Source organism: Anas acuta, chromosome 12, assembly GCF_963932015.1.
Source record: "Anas acuta chromosome 12, bAnaAcu1.1, whole genome shotgun sequence".
NCBI lineage: Eukaryota > Metazoa > Chordata > Aves > Anseriformes > Anatidae > Anas > Anas acuta.
This window is the reverse complement of record NC_088990.1, coordinates 11,075,510-11,090,539: the sequence shown is the minus strand read 5'-3', so window position 1 is coordinate 11,090,539 and position 15,030 is coordinate 11,075,510. Positions and strand designations below refer to the sequence as shown.

General features: G+C 44.0%; 1 protein-coding gene across 2 annotated transcripts in view; it reads right to left on the bottom strand.

Annotated features, from left to right (window-relative positions):
* Nucleotides 1–15,030, bottom strand: part of ZNF592 (zinc finger protein 592) — a 40,453-nt gene that overhangs the window by 5,196 nt on the left and 20,227 nt on the right. For both annotated transcript variants that reach the window (XM_068695289.1, XM_068695290.1), the window contains exons 4-8: nt 12,797–12,975; nt 8,249–8,425; nt 7,306–7,465; nt 3,179–3,457; nt 1,852–1,964 (exon numbers count right to left, since the gene is read on the bottom strand). In XM_068695289.1, coding sequence (XP_068551390.1) covers nt 1,852–1,964; nt 3,179–3,457; nt 7,306–7,465; nt 8,249–8,425; nt 12,797–12,975 — 908 coding nt within the window. The remainder of the gene's footprint in view (nt 1–1,851; nt 1,965–3,178; nt 3,458–7,305; nt 7,466–8,248; nt 8,426–12,796; nt 12,976–15,030) is intronic.

The following is a 15,030-nucleotide window of genomic DNA, read 5'->3' as shown; positions in this document are numbered from 1 at the left end:
GCACTACCTAAAAGGGATTGAAGCAGTTCAGAAACAGGTTTTGGAAGAGACCCAAGGGACGGAGAGTCTTCCGCATCTCCTGGTGTAGAGGCTGTTCTCGGGTCTAAGGCACACAGGCATGAAGGCAGCTGGAGGAGACACCAAGGGCAGAAAAAGACCGGTTAAGTAGATAGGGAGGAACATGGCCACAGAGGCTTGGTAGAGATGCACTGAGGTCAACTAGCTGACAAAGGGAAGACCATCCAGAAGACCTTGGATCCAAATAAAAAGCAGCTGTTGGAGACTCTGGCATAAGATTTTCAAGGAAGAGACCTAATGTGAAGGGTGCTATGATTTCACTAAGTCTTCCACTAGAACAATTAAAGAGGACACAACCGCTGTCCAGTTACGACTTCATCAGCAGATTTTGAGAAGGAGCAACTACGAACTTGAGAATTAAATACAACCACAATTCACTTGAATTCGTAGCTGTGTCTGCTGTAAATATGGCATGACCACAAACCCTTGGGTAAACTATGGATCCACAACTGCATGCTGAGAAGTAACAGAAAAACTGGACTCTAGGGTCTGTACAAGCTAGTAGGTTGGCACACCCCAGGTTATTTGTACACAAATCCTTCTTGGCTAGGCCTTATTTTCATTTTGATTCTGATACACCCCACTTGGAAAACAACCAATCCAGAGAGAATAGATTTATACAAACCAAGTGTACAAAAAGACCATCTCCAAAGACTATCGTCCACAAACTTAAAGCAGAATGAATTCGGGGAGTACTGGGAGCCAATGTTTCATTTCCTCCAGAGGCTGCAAGTCACAGCGCAGTTACAAGAAATGGAAAATTTATAATTCCTGGCTGGAAAATGGGTTGGGAATTTACTCCTATCAGGCCCTGTGGTGATACCAATCCTTCATCCATTTTTAAAAAACTACTGTGGCTCACTATGCAATCTACAGACAGAGTACATGAGAGATGTACTTCTCAGAATAGGCTTTTAGTAATTTAAGTGCAGTAAAGCAATAGCACACTCTTCAGAAACACTTGCATTAAGCCAAGATTTTAGTTTAAAAAAATCCTGTACCCTACGTCACTGCAAACTTCCCTTCATACACAAATGTACTTTAATTCCGTGTTTTTTAGAAGGATATCTGAGAACCTGAGACAGGAATCAAGTCCGCATGATTGCTCACTGTATGACTTATTCTGCAACAGTAGATGAGAACAGTTGCAGAGGCAGTTTTGTAAGCACTGAGCTCTGTCCTTAACTGACATTGTATTCACAGTTAAAATATGTTCACCGGCAACAACTTTCATTCACTGCTGATTCACGTAGTTCCTCTGAGGTCTCCAAATCCATTTTCCAATTTTGAGGTGCATCTTCTGAAACAAACCCAGGAAGCTTAATTCTCCACCGCCCTGCAGTTTGTGCAGTCAGTTCTGCCTGTGCAAAGTGGTGGCAAGACCTGGTGCCCTAGATTCATTAGCAGTTTACACACCTTTTTTCCAAGGGGAAGGCACATGAGTGATGCACAATTACACAAGCCACGAAGCAGCAAAGGATTGGCCCCAGATTTTATCAGCTGTTCCACAAGGGCATGCAACATAATTCTCTTTGCACCTGCAGATCTCAAATCAAACCTTACCCTAAGTTTCCAAAAGGTATTATGCAGTCCAAAGCAAGGACTTACTTTAGCCACCAAGTCTCTCATTTCTAAAATAATCTTCTCACTCTCTCTCAGTAATTTCTATCCTGGAGTAGATAGGAGCAGACATGATCTATTACAAATAGCTTGGAACTTGAAAGATTAGCCTGCCATTGAGTAGAAATTTGAAACGTGGTATTTAGTACATACCAGCAAGTGTAAACTTTCTTTGCTGTGTCGTGATTATTGCGGATGTGTCTACGCAGACTGTTGGAGGCATTAAATGAGCGTTCACACTGTCGACAGGGATACCTCTTCACAGACTACAGAAGAACAGAAACATCTTTTAGTAACAGGGAGACAAAAGGTACTGACCGGATTCTAACTTTCCCATGCTGTACATCTGGACCTTACCTCTCACGTGCAAAATATTGCTCTTCCACTATTAAAGATCACTGATATTTTGGGGTTTCACTTATACTCAGCCCAACAGTTAGTTAATTATAAAAAAAAAGAATTAGTTAAAGTATATGCTTTTTAAAATTATTATTATTAAATGGGAATTGCATTAGATGTTTTTGCTGTGGGCTCATTTCATTACAAGACCCTCTGCAGAATTAATTCAGGGAAAGGTCTATTCTCACCCAGAAACAGGCAAGACCCCAGTGCAAAGTACAGATCTACCAAGTCTACCCTTCCCTTAGACTTTTTAAATAAATACAAGTATTTACTGAACTGAAATATTTGGCAAACCTATAGAATTCAAATGGCACCTTCACCCTGCCCTAATCTTCTTCTCTTGATATTTGTCAGGTGGTCAACCTAGCATGCCATTCCCCCAGTCAAGCTAGAAGGAATCAAAGACGATGATCCAGATTTTGACAGCCTCTTCTCATGGGACTCAAAACAGGGTGATTCAGTACATCAAACAAGAAGTCCTGATGCCAAAGTACTACAAAATCTGGCACACACGACATCTTGGCCTGTGTTCCACAAGCAAGTTAAGAATTAACTTGACAGAACTAGGTCAAGGCAACACAAGGCCTGAGCTGGATAAAACCAACAAAATTGAGATTTACGGTTCCTATAATGATACCTCTGCGCACAGCATGTATCTGTTACAGGAGTCTTCCCCAATTAGATGTACCGTGATATCTACCAAATAATAGTGTCACTAGAGAGGAACTGTATGTCCTTCTCCAGCTTTGTTTAGATCCGACTGTTGAACCAGCAACTGGAGAAGACATGACTTTCCATCCGCTTACCCAAACAACAAAGCCTGGCATTAGATGTAGTGAGAGAAGGAACAAAAAAAAAAAAAAAAAAAACAACAATAAGGTACATAGGTTGTGCAGTATATGATCAAGGACAGAAAGTGTGCTTACAACAGGCTACCTTGTTCTTTCTCCTGGCTCTACTCTTATTCCTCAATGAGCTGGCAAACAGATTATCAGTTTCTTTTTGCCTCAAATATTATCAGTCTGGTTTGCTAAAAATTTTGTGTTACCTAGCTGAAGCGTTCCATATGAGTCCTTACCCTTCCATGACTTCTCTTCATGTGGGACACGTAGGTTTCCCGATCAGGAATCCACTGTGAACACTCCTTGCAAGTCCAACCAGTTCTTCTCAGTCTGGACTTGGATTCGGGATTGTGTCCTTCCATCCTCATGTCCTTCCTCGGCAGAGACGAGTGGGACGTCCCATTGGCTACTGACAGCTCCTTTGGTAGGTTATGAACCTGGTTCCTTGATGACTTCTCAGACTTCTGGCGAAAGCTGAAAAGCTCCTCAGGATTCTGAGGGACTCCATGAACACCCTGGACAACAAAAATAATCAAATCAAACATAACATTAATATATAATTTGTATTATACACCTTTATCTATAAATAACTAACGCCTATTATCTAAATAAATAATTTAAGCCCCCGTCCAAACGCTATGTTAATGTCTTACTCTTGTATATTGTCCCATTTCCCCTTGAAGCTGGCTGCAGCGCTTTCCCCAACAAGAGATTTTCCCAAGAAAGACGAAGCTTCTATTTATGCTTCCTGCGTGACAACAGCAGCTCCTTGGTGCTGTCTGTTTAACATTTTGGATGAGCTCTGAGAACTCTGGTTAAAAAGGGAAGATGTAATGAGAGAGAAATGCTAATTGTCATTATTTCAAGAGCCTAAGCTCTAAAAACACATTGCTTTGGTAAATGCTGAGCGAAATGTTTGCTGCTATCTTGGGGGCTCCAAAGCTGCTTGATCTTTGCTCAAGGGAAGGGAAGAGACAACCTCTCAGCTTCTCCAACCCTATTTTCTTTAATTCCACAATGCCTACTGCTATTTACATTTTCACAGTTCAAAACTTTGCTCCTGACAAATAAAAATAAGCACCAAGCCAGAAACCAGCCTTATATGGAATATGTTTTCAGGCTCTTTGGTTGTTCAACAGGCCAAAATCCCTGTCCCCCAAAAAAAGTTGTTTCAACAAAGAAAATTGAACATAAAGAAAATAATCCAGAATTGAAGAGCTGTGGGAAAGCAAAAGGAAATAAAATAGCAACATACCAAAGAAACCTCAAGAAATTCCCCTAGGAACAACAACAGCTCATCCACACAAAAGGATAATTTGGAGGTTTAATTGTGCACAGTAATTAATAACGGGTAAGGTTTCAACACACGAAGGCCCCAGGCCTTTGGAAGTCTTTCCTCGGGTTAGACACCAAACACAAACTTCAAAACACAAAATCTCATCTGAGAAGACTGCGCTTTGCACCTGATCCAGCTGCTGTCCGCAGAAGCTCCTTCACGCAATCGCAGGGCAATGGCAGCTGCTCCGCAGCATGGCCAGCTATTTAGGGTAACATGAACACTTCACCTTTATCCCCATCTGGAACTCTCAGGAGTGTTTTATGAGCAAGGAGTACATTAGCACCCATTACTCCATTCCTCCTGTTATTACACCACTGGAGGAAAAAGAAAGGAGCACAGAAAAGTGAACTGACTTCATTGCAGAATCAATAACAGGACCCAGACCTTCCAACTCCTCTCTTATCCTTTAACAACGGAAAGTCAGGAAAGATGAGAAGCCACATGGTTTTTGTTTTTCATGGGGGCACAGATCAGACAACACCTCCTACAAATGCTATATTGCATAAAGGACTGGGACCAAGTAGAAGTGATGGGTTAATGCAATTACTACCCTGCCACAGCCAAAAAGCCTTTTTCAATTAAAATCTCAAAGACATGTTGATGGCCAAATACAGTGGTTAAAATGTTTTACAAGTTTTGTACTGTCAATGTCAGGGTGCTGGTGCACAAACTGCTGCAGGCAGGTCCCTGGGCCTGGCATCTGCAAATGAGCTGCAAGAAGCTGAGTACTTCAACTCAAGCCCAGCCATCAGCATCGGGGCTGAATGCCTCTTTGAAGGTCCCAGCCTTAATCTCAACTCTGTTTCCCCAGCTATAATACAGGAAGATTAGCAATCATCAACTTCACAGGAGGGCTTCAAATTTTAATTCATTAACACATGCAAAGACTTTCCAGATTTGCACGTTAAAGGCAAAGGGGGAGAGAACAAAGTAGTAGTTTTGAATGTTTTTCTCTTTTAGGAGCAAGCTAAGGAATCATCTGGCTTTTTTAAGTGTAAGTATAAACAAAGTCACCAATTAAAAAAAGTCAGTTTTTTTTTCTAATCAAAGGGAAATAAGACTTTGCAAGCTCTTCCTTCAGAATGATACCAGCAAGTCTTCCAAGACATTTTCACTCCAGTGTTGTTAGATACTGTGCACAGAAATACACTGACTGAAACAACAGGAAAATGCGGTGCTCACATTCATGGTATAATCGAATCTGCAAGCCCTCATATGCATCCTGCTAAAAATCACCACCAAATGGGCAATAACGTGCTTTTCATACACGTATCATAGAATCACACAATGGTTTGGGTTGGAAGGGACTCAAAGACCATCTGGTTCCAACCCCCTGCCATGGGCAGGGACCCCTCCCCAGCAGCCCAGGCTGCCCAAATCCCACCCAGCCTGGTCTTGGGCACTGCCAGGGATGGGGCACCCACAGCTTCTCTGGGCAGCCTGGGCGATGGCCTCACCACCCTCTGAGTGAAGAATTTCTTCCTTATATCTAATCTAAATCTACCCTTTCAGTTTAAAGCCGTTACCGCTTGTCTTATCCCTTACCCCCGACAAAGAGTCCCCCCCCAGCTCTCCTGCAGCCCCTTCAGGCATTGGCAGAAGCCGTGAGGTCTCCCCAGGGCCTTCTTTTCTTCAGGCCAAACACCCCCAGCTCCCTTAGGCTGGTTCCATAGTAGAGGGGCTCCAGCCTCTGACCACCCTCGTGGCCTCCTCTGACTTGCACCAATAGGTCCATTCCCTTACGCTGGGGCACTGGACCTGGACACTGAGCTGTTGACCAGAACTCTTTGAGTGCAGCCATCCAGCCAGCTCCTTACCCACCGAATGGTCCATCCATCAAATCCATGTCTCTCCAACTTAGAGACAAGGATATCATGGAGGACAGCGCCAAATGCTTTACACAAGTCCAGGTAGATGACGTCAGTTGCTCTTCCCTTACCCACCAATGCTGTAACCCTGCTGTAGAAGGCCACCAGATTTGTCAGGCATGATTTGCACTTAGTGAAGTCATGTTGGCTGTCACAAATCACCTGTTTTCCATGTGCCTTAGCACTGTTTCCAAGAGGATCTGCTCCGTGGTCTTGCTGGGCAAAGAGTGAGACTGACTGGCCTGTGGTTCCTGGATCCTCCTTTTGTCCCGTTTTAAAAATGGGGGTTATGTTTTCCTCTTCCAGCCACCTGGAACTTCACTGGACTGCCACAACTTGTCAAATACGATGGACAGTGGCATAACAACTTCACCCGTCAGTATAACCGAACTATGAATGGCAGTGAAATTACTGCACTGCTTATTGCAATATGAACCATTACTGTGGGAGTGCAGATTTGGAGCCCTCTCTGGACCACCACTTCCACCAAGTTTTTGGGCTGACCCAGAACTATCAATCTTCAGACCATCTCCTTGAGCATTGCATGCTGTGCTGGGCCTGCCATGGAGCGGTGCCAGCAGGGACACACAAGGCAGGGGACCCTAATCCCAAAGGCTGGCAACTCCAGGGCAATTATTTCTGCCTTGGTCATTCTCATCTCATGATCTGCTGTGATTCTGCAGGCAAGTGAAGCAGCTGGGGAAGTGGCCAAAGAGCCAAAGCTTTTTTTTTTTTTTTTTTCCCCTGTTTGAGTTCCAGAAAGAAAAGATCCAGCTTTTCTTACATAAACCCAGCAACACCGTGAGCAGAGAACACTTCTCCCTGCCTCCCAAGCAAAGATAAAGTTTCCTACCAAGTTTAATCACTTCCTTGGTTTAATATAGAATAGTTTAACAATCAAAAAGATTTAAGTGTAGAAAGTAAGCCTTTGTCACAAAGCTAAATTAGATATAGATGAGAGTAACTGCCTGCAATATTACCAACTAATTGCTCAACTGGTGTATCCAGATAATACTGTAAGTTTTTGCAGTCTATTTTTCCACTATTGCTCAAGAACCTTCCACTTCTTCAACCAATTTCCTTTTAACAGTTGACACAAACTCTCCGTGAACTCAAAACTAGGACCTCGTATCAGTAAGTGGTGGGAGTTACCTACCTTAACGTGCTGCATTAACTGCTGTTTCTGCATATACACCTGCTGACACTGCGGACACTTAAACACGCCCACTAACAACTTGTTGGTATTCTGCTGAAAGTGCTCTTGGAGCAGCTTCTTCTTGTTAAAGACAGTCTCACAAGAACATTTGTAGATCACCCTGGAACAATTTAAAAAAGAAAACTCACTCTCTCTTCGTTAGTTATCTTGAGAAGACAGCGGAAGAAGTTATCTCGGCAAGTTAACTTCAAAAAGGGATGGGCTTCTAACGAGGGCTGCGCTCCCAATGTATTGTCAACATACACCCACGTGGACCACCAAACCATTAACTCAACTGGGAAGAATTACAAAATGCCCCAGGCACATACCACAGCCTGCTAAAAATAAGTTTACTTATATGCATATGCGTAACTACCTACACGTTTGTGTCAGTAAGTGCAGATGGAAGGGAGCAGACCCAAAAGTATACTTGCTACACATTACTTTCAATCCTGCCTTTCCATGCTCCCTCCCTTACACATTTTTGGCACTAACTCAGGGCTTGATACAAAGTTACAGGAGGTTTCTCTCCAGTGATTTTTTGGGGCAAGGCTGCATGGCACAGCTTTCTCTTCCTTTTGAGTGCCAGATTCAGCAGTTGCCCTGGAGACACCTACCACAAGGTGCCACTCTGACTCCTGATGGACAAAGCATAACAATTAAGGTCCTTTTACAGATGTAAACAAAACCAGGAGCCCCAACTCCTCTCCTCCTACCCAAGCAGACTGCATTCGTATCAAGGAGAGCACCCTGTTGTTAGGAACAAACCTCTGCCAGCAGACAGTGGCAGCTATTTTTCTGATATGAGGACAGAAATGAAAAAAAATGAAAAAAATGGGATGGAAAGGGGGAGCTCTGGAACTACCCAGCAAAGGAAAAGAACAGATAATAACAAAATACTCACTGAGTCGTCTTGTGAGGCTCTCCTGGGTGCTGGCTGGTCATGTGAGCCGTGGTGCTGTCTGCTGACTTGAAGGCCATTGGGCAAAAAGAACACTTGTGGAAGACTTCGCAGTGTTTCTCATGAATGTGCACTTTCAGCAATGCGAGGGTCATGAAGACATTACCACAATGGATGCACCTGGGGGACACATGAAGAAGAAGCTGAGTTAAAGCTGCAATATTGCTTTCAAAAGGCACACACCAAGGGAAAGCAGCACAGAGGGAGGCAAGCACCAGGCTATGGCAGGTCCTCGTTTAGTCTCTTCAGTAACAGCGCAGAAGAATCAAGGAGAAATATGATACAGGAACTCACAAGCTGGGCAGATCTTACAAATTGGCAAGTGAACGCATCTATAAAAGAAGCCTTCGGAGACTACAATGATGCAGAAAGAACAAAGGAAGATATGGTACAGCAAAATGCAGCCCTGTATCTCTGAAAGCCAATTCTTTTACAGGTGCAAACGAAGAACTGAAGTAGAAGCATCTGATGAGGTCTCCAGGTAGTAACAAGCACCATAAAGTTAATCCCCAGCACACTCACACACACAAAGGAAGAATATTCAGCTAAGAAATCTTCAGTAACCCTGTACAATTGCTTTTTCTCATGCTACACTAAGCAACAGCAAATGATGACAGCAACAGCAAAGATACTGAAAACAGCAACAGAAACTGATTAGGCTCATTAAAATCATTAAGACCCAGGTGCTGTCTGGATATCGCTTGTCTGGGAGCTGGGGGGACGCTCTGGGAGGACTGCGACGAAGCAGCAGAGGTTGCAGGTGGAGCCAGAGGGTTCTTCTTGGCAGCCTAACACAAAGCCCTGGGGCCAGGAGGAGGGCCAGGGTCACCCAGCACGCTCCTGTGACAGGCCTGCCCCGAGATAGCAACAACTGCCTGCAGCCACACTACATTTAGGCTTCAGTGCTCCTCCCAAGCATCCACCCCGCTGCTGGGAAGCCACACACTGACCCTGCAGGGGCACATGAGGATGCAGGCACCTGCCCTCGCCTGCGCCAGCTGCAGGGGTCACCATCCCCGTGGCAGCACCCAGTCTGGTGGACCAGAATAGCTGATGCTAAGAAGATTCAGTCAAAACGAGCCGTGGCAGAGCTCTGCTCGAGCCAAACGCTGCGCGTCCTGACCACAGCAATGAACTTCCCCATGAGGAACCCGGCTGGGCACGTGTGGGACCAACTCTCATGCTGGCAGGATACGAAAGGCACGTAAGGGGTAAATTCCTCTGGCGAGGCTGGAGTTAAGCTGCTTTGTGAATGTTTTTTTCCTTCGTTCTGAGGTTTGCCATTTGCCCATGGTGCTGTTTGTGCTCGTGTGCTCACCAGCACCGCGGCACGAACGCCACACCAGCGGCACCGCCGCAGATGGACCCCAGCTATCTAGCAACTGGAAGAGCTCCAAGCCTGTATCAAAAACAAACAAGCCGCCTGATTATCCTTCCCTCCAAATGAGCCTCCCGACAGCGCTTAGGAAACCAGTCTGTGCTTTGAAGTTGTACTTCAAAAGCTCCTTAGGCAGAAGCCAGCCCAAAGGAGCCGAACCCTCTCCCCCAAAATACACACAGAAACACTCTTTTCTGGAATTTACAGAGGGAAGCGGTGACAACAGCTGGTATTGTCCTTGGGAAAACATGAAAATGTTCTGCTCAAGTAGTTCTGCCTTCGAGCCTGATCCTCAATCATGTGAGCCAGGGAGAGAGGCTTCTATTGTAGTAACACCAAGAACCCTGTTATTAGGGAAGAATAAATTTCCAAGTACAAACGGGAGAAAAAGCACTAACCCTGCCATTAAGCTCTAGCTGGTACACCCAGGAATATTCAACAGGCTTCTTCCACAAACACTTCCTGAATCAAGATGAAACGGCTCTGCATTACGTTCAGTTTTGGCAAGCACTAAAGACTTCATAAAGAATTAGGGATGAAATAAGTTCTAACTTGGGGTCAAATGATCACAAGTTAATTTAATTTACAGTAAATGGAAGTTTAAACAAAAGCCACTTTGTAATCAAGAATCCCAGTGCCAGAAGGACAAACTTTGATAAAGTAAACTAATTAGCAGAGCAAAGTGGATGGAGGATGTCAGAGGCTTGCCATGTAATTTCTGTAAATTACAAATTCTGCTATCATATCCCAAGCATGGGGGAATAGCTTGCAAGAGAAGGCTCCAGGATAGCCTCAGGGCAAGGAAGGGTGGCGTACAAGTCTTGGAAAGAATCCTGCGAGAGGAGATAAGGCTACAAGATGTTGTTTTAACCTTCTGAGTATTTCCTACGCTGTCATCACCCAGCCCCTGAACATGCCCGGTGGCACCAAGAAGGAAAAGGGGTGCTACATGGTGCCACATCTATGGGGACAGCTGGATAGTGCCTGGAAAGGGGGGGAGGTGACACTTGGAGCCAAGTGGAAAGCAGCATTTAGGACAGTCTCATTAATTTTAATGCTAAACTGCAGAAGACCTTTCTCATCTTCAATGTAATCCACACTTAAAATTCAAATTCCACCAAACCTGCTCCAAACTTCATTGGATGCATTGGGATACCAGCAGAAAACAGAACAAGGATTGATCAGAAAAACAAAACCAAACATTTGTATTAGAAATTCAAGAAAAAAGGATATCTATCGTGAAGCAGCAAAAGCTGAACTGACCCTGGAGAAGATTTAAAAGAAATCCTTGGCTTTGCAGTTCTGCAAGTAACAAAAACAAAAAGAAAGAACAGAAGTCCCTAAGTGACCACAGGACAGATGCCACGGATTATCTAGATATCGTTCCACAACTTGAATTTATTTCTTCTCTTTTCACCAATGGCAATGACATCAACCCGGCAGCATGGACAGGAAGGGTAACAAGGATGGCACAGTCAGATGTTCACCTACTCAGTGGATTCAGTTTTCAAAAATGAACTTCAGAAGATACAAATTAGAGAAGTTAAAGAAACTTAACTGCTAGAGAAACCTGTTAAAGCTCAAACACCGTAAGTAGTGTTCTCGAGCTCTGTCTTGTTTTAGATCTTCATTACTGTCCCTAGCACAGAAAGCAGATATTTGCTTATGACATCTGCAGATGGATGGAAGCTGGCATTGCTGACAGGCATTAAGGAGGCATCATAAAGATATTACTGCATACATCTGGAATGAATAATGTTTAAAAAAAACACAATGTCACACATTTAAGAATCAGGAGCAACCTCTGCTGTTGGTTGCTGTTGACTGTGAGCCCATTAACGGGAAACAGAAGAGAAAGGACTAGCACTGGATCCTTGCTAAGAGAGCAAGCTCAGGCCAGAGTAACCCTGTGACCCATTACTGACCTGGGCATTTCCAGGGATGGGGATGCTACGCAAGTGGCTCAGCACAATGAAGCTATGCCTAAATCTGGGATTCTCAAGTGCCAGTGAAGTACAAACAACTACATTAAAACCACAGATAGTCTTCTGATGTCTACTCCCATTCACATTTTTCCATCTCAGGGAAAAGTTTGTTTGCTTTTTCCAGCATTCTTCCTTCATCCTTCTCACAAATTAATTCATTTTTCGAACAGCCTCAGTATCAGAGCCATTTAATTTGCAATCGAATTAATTCTTCATTGTGGGCTGTGCACCCTCAGATCTGATCCCACATGAAAAAACTATCTAATTAAATTCAGAATCAGCTGGATACGTCTCTTGTCTTCATGGTCGAAAGAAAACGCCCTTGAAAACTTAAGTGTGATTTTAGAAGCCACACAGTGGAAGCTTCCTGAATTTGTAATTTTAAAAGAACAGCTCCAAGAGCAGAAATTGCCCTATGCACTCTAAATTTCATAGTATTTAACAGTAATCAGAGAAAAAACAGGACTTTAAGGAATCTTGAAAGGTCACCTAGTCCATCATTCATCTCCTGAGCAAATCATCTGCATCTCAGCATGAGCTGTGTTGCAGCTGAGGTGATCTACACATACAAAGCAGGAAAGGCTTGTAGGGAAAAGTAATGTCTTTTATTAAAGCAATCAATTTGGCTGGAGAAAAGACAGCACAAGCACACACACACACCACCTTGGGAGCCTTCCTCCATTTCTCTCAGCTCATGAGAAGCATTTGCAGAGTTTCAGGGACATACAATAAAATAATCTGTACCTTTCCTGTGAAGGCACACATCCCTCAGTCCATTATAACTGACATATATATAAGTTCTACCCTTAAAGAGATTTAGAGGATTAAGTTCTGCAATCTTTTTGCTGTAAATATCCATCCTGAGAGGACCGTCTGCAACTTGAAGTTAATACAAGCATCTTTCAACTTAAAGCTGCCTCAAAATCATTTCTGTGCTCAGAAACCTCCCCTTAAATTCTTTTAGTCATTTCCCGTTCCAAATGTGTTTTGTCCCACTGAGAACCACGTGGTCCTGTGACACATCCCCTTTTGCTCCCGCCACAAGCAAGACACATTTCCAAAGACCTAAATCCGACTTCCTCCTCCCTCTTGCTGCCCCAGTGCAGAACTTGTGGAGCTGGCACAAACCTGAAGCCGACTTTGCGGGAGTAATGCAGGCAGTTCTCCTTGACGTGAGTCTGGAAGTAGGCAGAGCGGCAGACGGCCCCGCACTCCGGGCAGCAGTACGGGGACTTGTGAGCGTGGATCCTCTGGTGGGCGCAGTAGCTGCACTGGTTGGGCAGCATCATCTGGCACACTTGGCAAGTCTGATGGAAAAAAGGTTGTTATTTATTTATTTATTCTATATTTGCTTCCCCCTTCCCCCAGTTCATCCCAGAAACCTTTCAGGCTTAGGGGAAGCTCCAGCACATTCCCCTGCCTACCTGGCATTAGCTCTCCGACACACTGTGCCTTTGTCATCTTTTTCCACAACAAACCTAACAACTTTTCTAATTAGCCATTTCAAGTGAGTGTATCCGTTCTAAAACCAAGCCCCGTGTGATTTATTTCCCTTTTTCCTTCTACGAAACGAAAACACCAACTTTCAGCTCTTAGCTCTGAAAACCTACGCAGCTACCGCCCTCATTTCAGGGCATTTTAAGACATTTGAGAAGGAAAGCACTTTCCTGAGCATGCCCACGTCCGGCACCCAAATCACCAAGAGCGCAGACAAACTCCCCTGTACTCTGGCTCTGAATGCTTGCCACTGAACACAGCGCAGTGCTGCTGCGCCTTCCCTACCAAAACCACATCTGTGCCTCCTGCAAAATTTCTTCTAACTGGACCAACTCTGAACTTTTAAAGAACACAAGCCACGTGTGCTATGATATCCTTATAGGTGCTGCTTGATAACCTTGTATTGGAAATGATGCAAAGATGCTTTATCTCCCTGTTTCTGTGCCTCTTACGAAATCCAGTTTTTTCTTTCTGCTGTTAGAAGGGCCACACCTGATAGCAATACAGCTCTGCAGAACAAGCATCATTTACATGTACATGACACAGAGTTCAGTACCCTAACAGTATGTACGTGTGAACAGCCATAAGAGATACCTACCTTCTGATCTGAGCCCTCTAGGAGCTTAAAGTCTCTTCTGTCATTAATAAACACATGCAAAATTATTCCTCTGCTCCTAACTCCAGCTCCAGAATGAGCTACAGCAAGCAGCTAATTATGCATTATCAAACTGGATAATTTAACTGCATCGTTTCTTCCACTCCAGTTAAAGAAAGCTCTGAAGAAGGGAGAACATCTTCGTGGCCAAGTGAAGCTTTTAACATAGCACGTGTACACACAGCTGGACCAGCCAAAGTCCTTCAGACTTTGCTGCTGGCAACCAGGGTAGAAAGCTGGGAGAGATTTGACAAAGTCTCTCTAAATCTGACAAAAAGCAAAATAAAACCAAATGCAGTGAGGGTCAGCTACGTTTTCTACACCATTGCTACTTCATGGAACATCTCTGATGCTCCAGTACGTAGTTAGAGAATTGTCAAAAGTACTGCAGGTATCAGAGAACATCATTTATAATAAAATGCACAGCTACAACAAATCCCAAAATTGTTTTGTTTTGTTTTGGAGGGGGAAATAAAAAATTAGGCCCTTGAGGAAGGAGGAAACTTCAGAAGTTGTCGAACTATCCGAAAGACGTGACTTGAGATGTTACAAAATAAATTTAAAGCAGAAAAGATTTCCATAGGAAAGAGAAGAATGGCTGGAAGGAACTGTTTTGTAGAATCCCCACGCAGACACCCAAACCTAAACCACATTCAAGGGTATTTCAGCCCTTCCCAAAATGCCCTAATTTCAGCAAGGAACAACAGCACTGCTCAGCCATGGTCCGAACCCACAAAATATAAATGGCAATGGGAAAATGGGAAATTAAAATACCCCCAGGACCTCTAGGCAAGGAATATTTTAACTGCTGAGCTCAACCTTCAATTCTCCAAAGCGCTCTCAAATCGCCAAAGAAGAGCTACAAGGAGAAACTGATGTTGAGGGCAGTCTCAGCTTTTTTTTTTATTGTCTTTTACAGAATTTTTTCTAACCGGGTCTCAATTTGCAGTGAGAAATGTCACTTTTTGGTTTGCCAGAAGAGGACTCTTCAACTTTGACCCCACCTAGTATTTAAAGCAGACTCAGCACAAACACAAGCAGAAAGCACCTTTGCCCTCATGTTGTAGCTAGAAATACCTTCTCCACAAACCCAAAAAACTGCCTTGTTGAGGCTGATTAAATTTTGATTTGAAGGCAGCAAAGAGACAGTTTGGGGCTCACCTCTTGCATCCCAACGTGCCCTATCTGGCACCCCCAAAGGCTCCCTTGG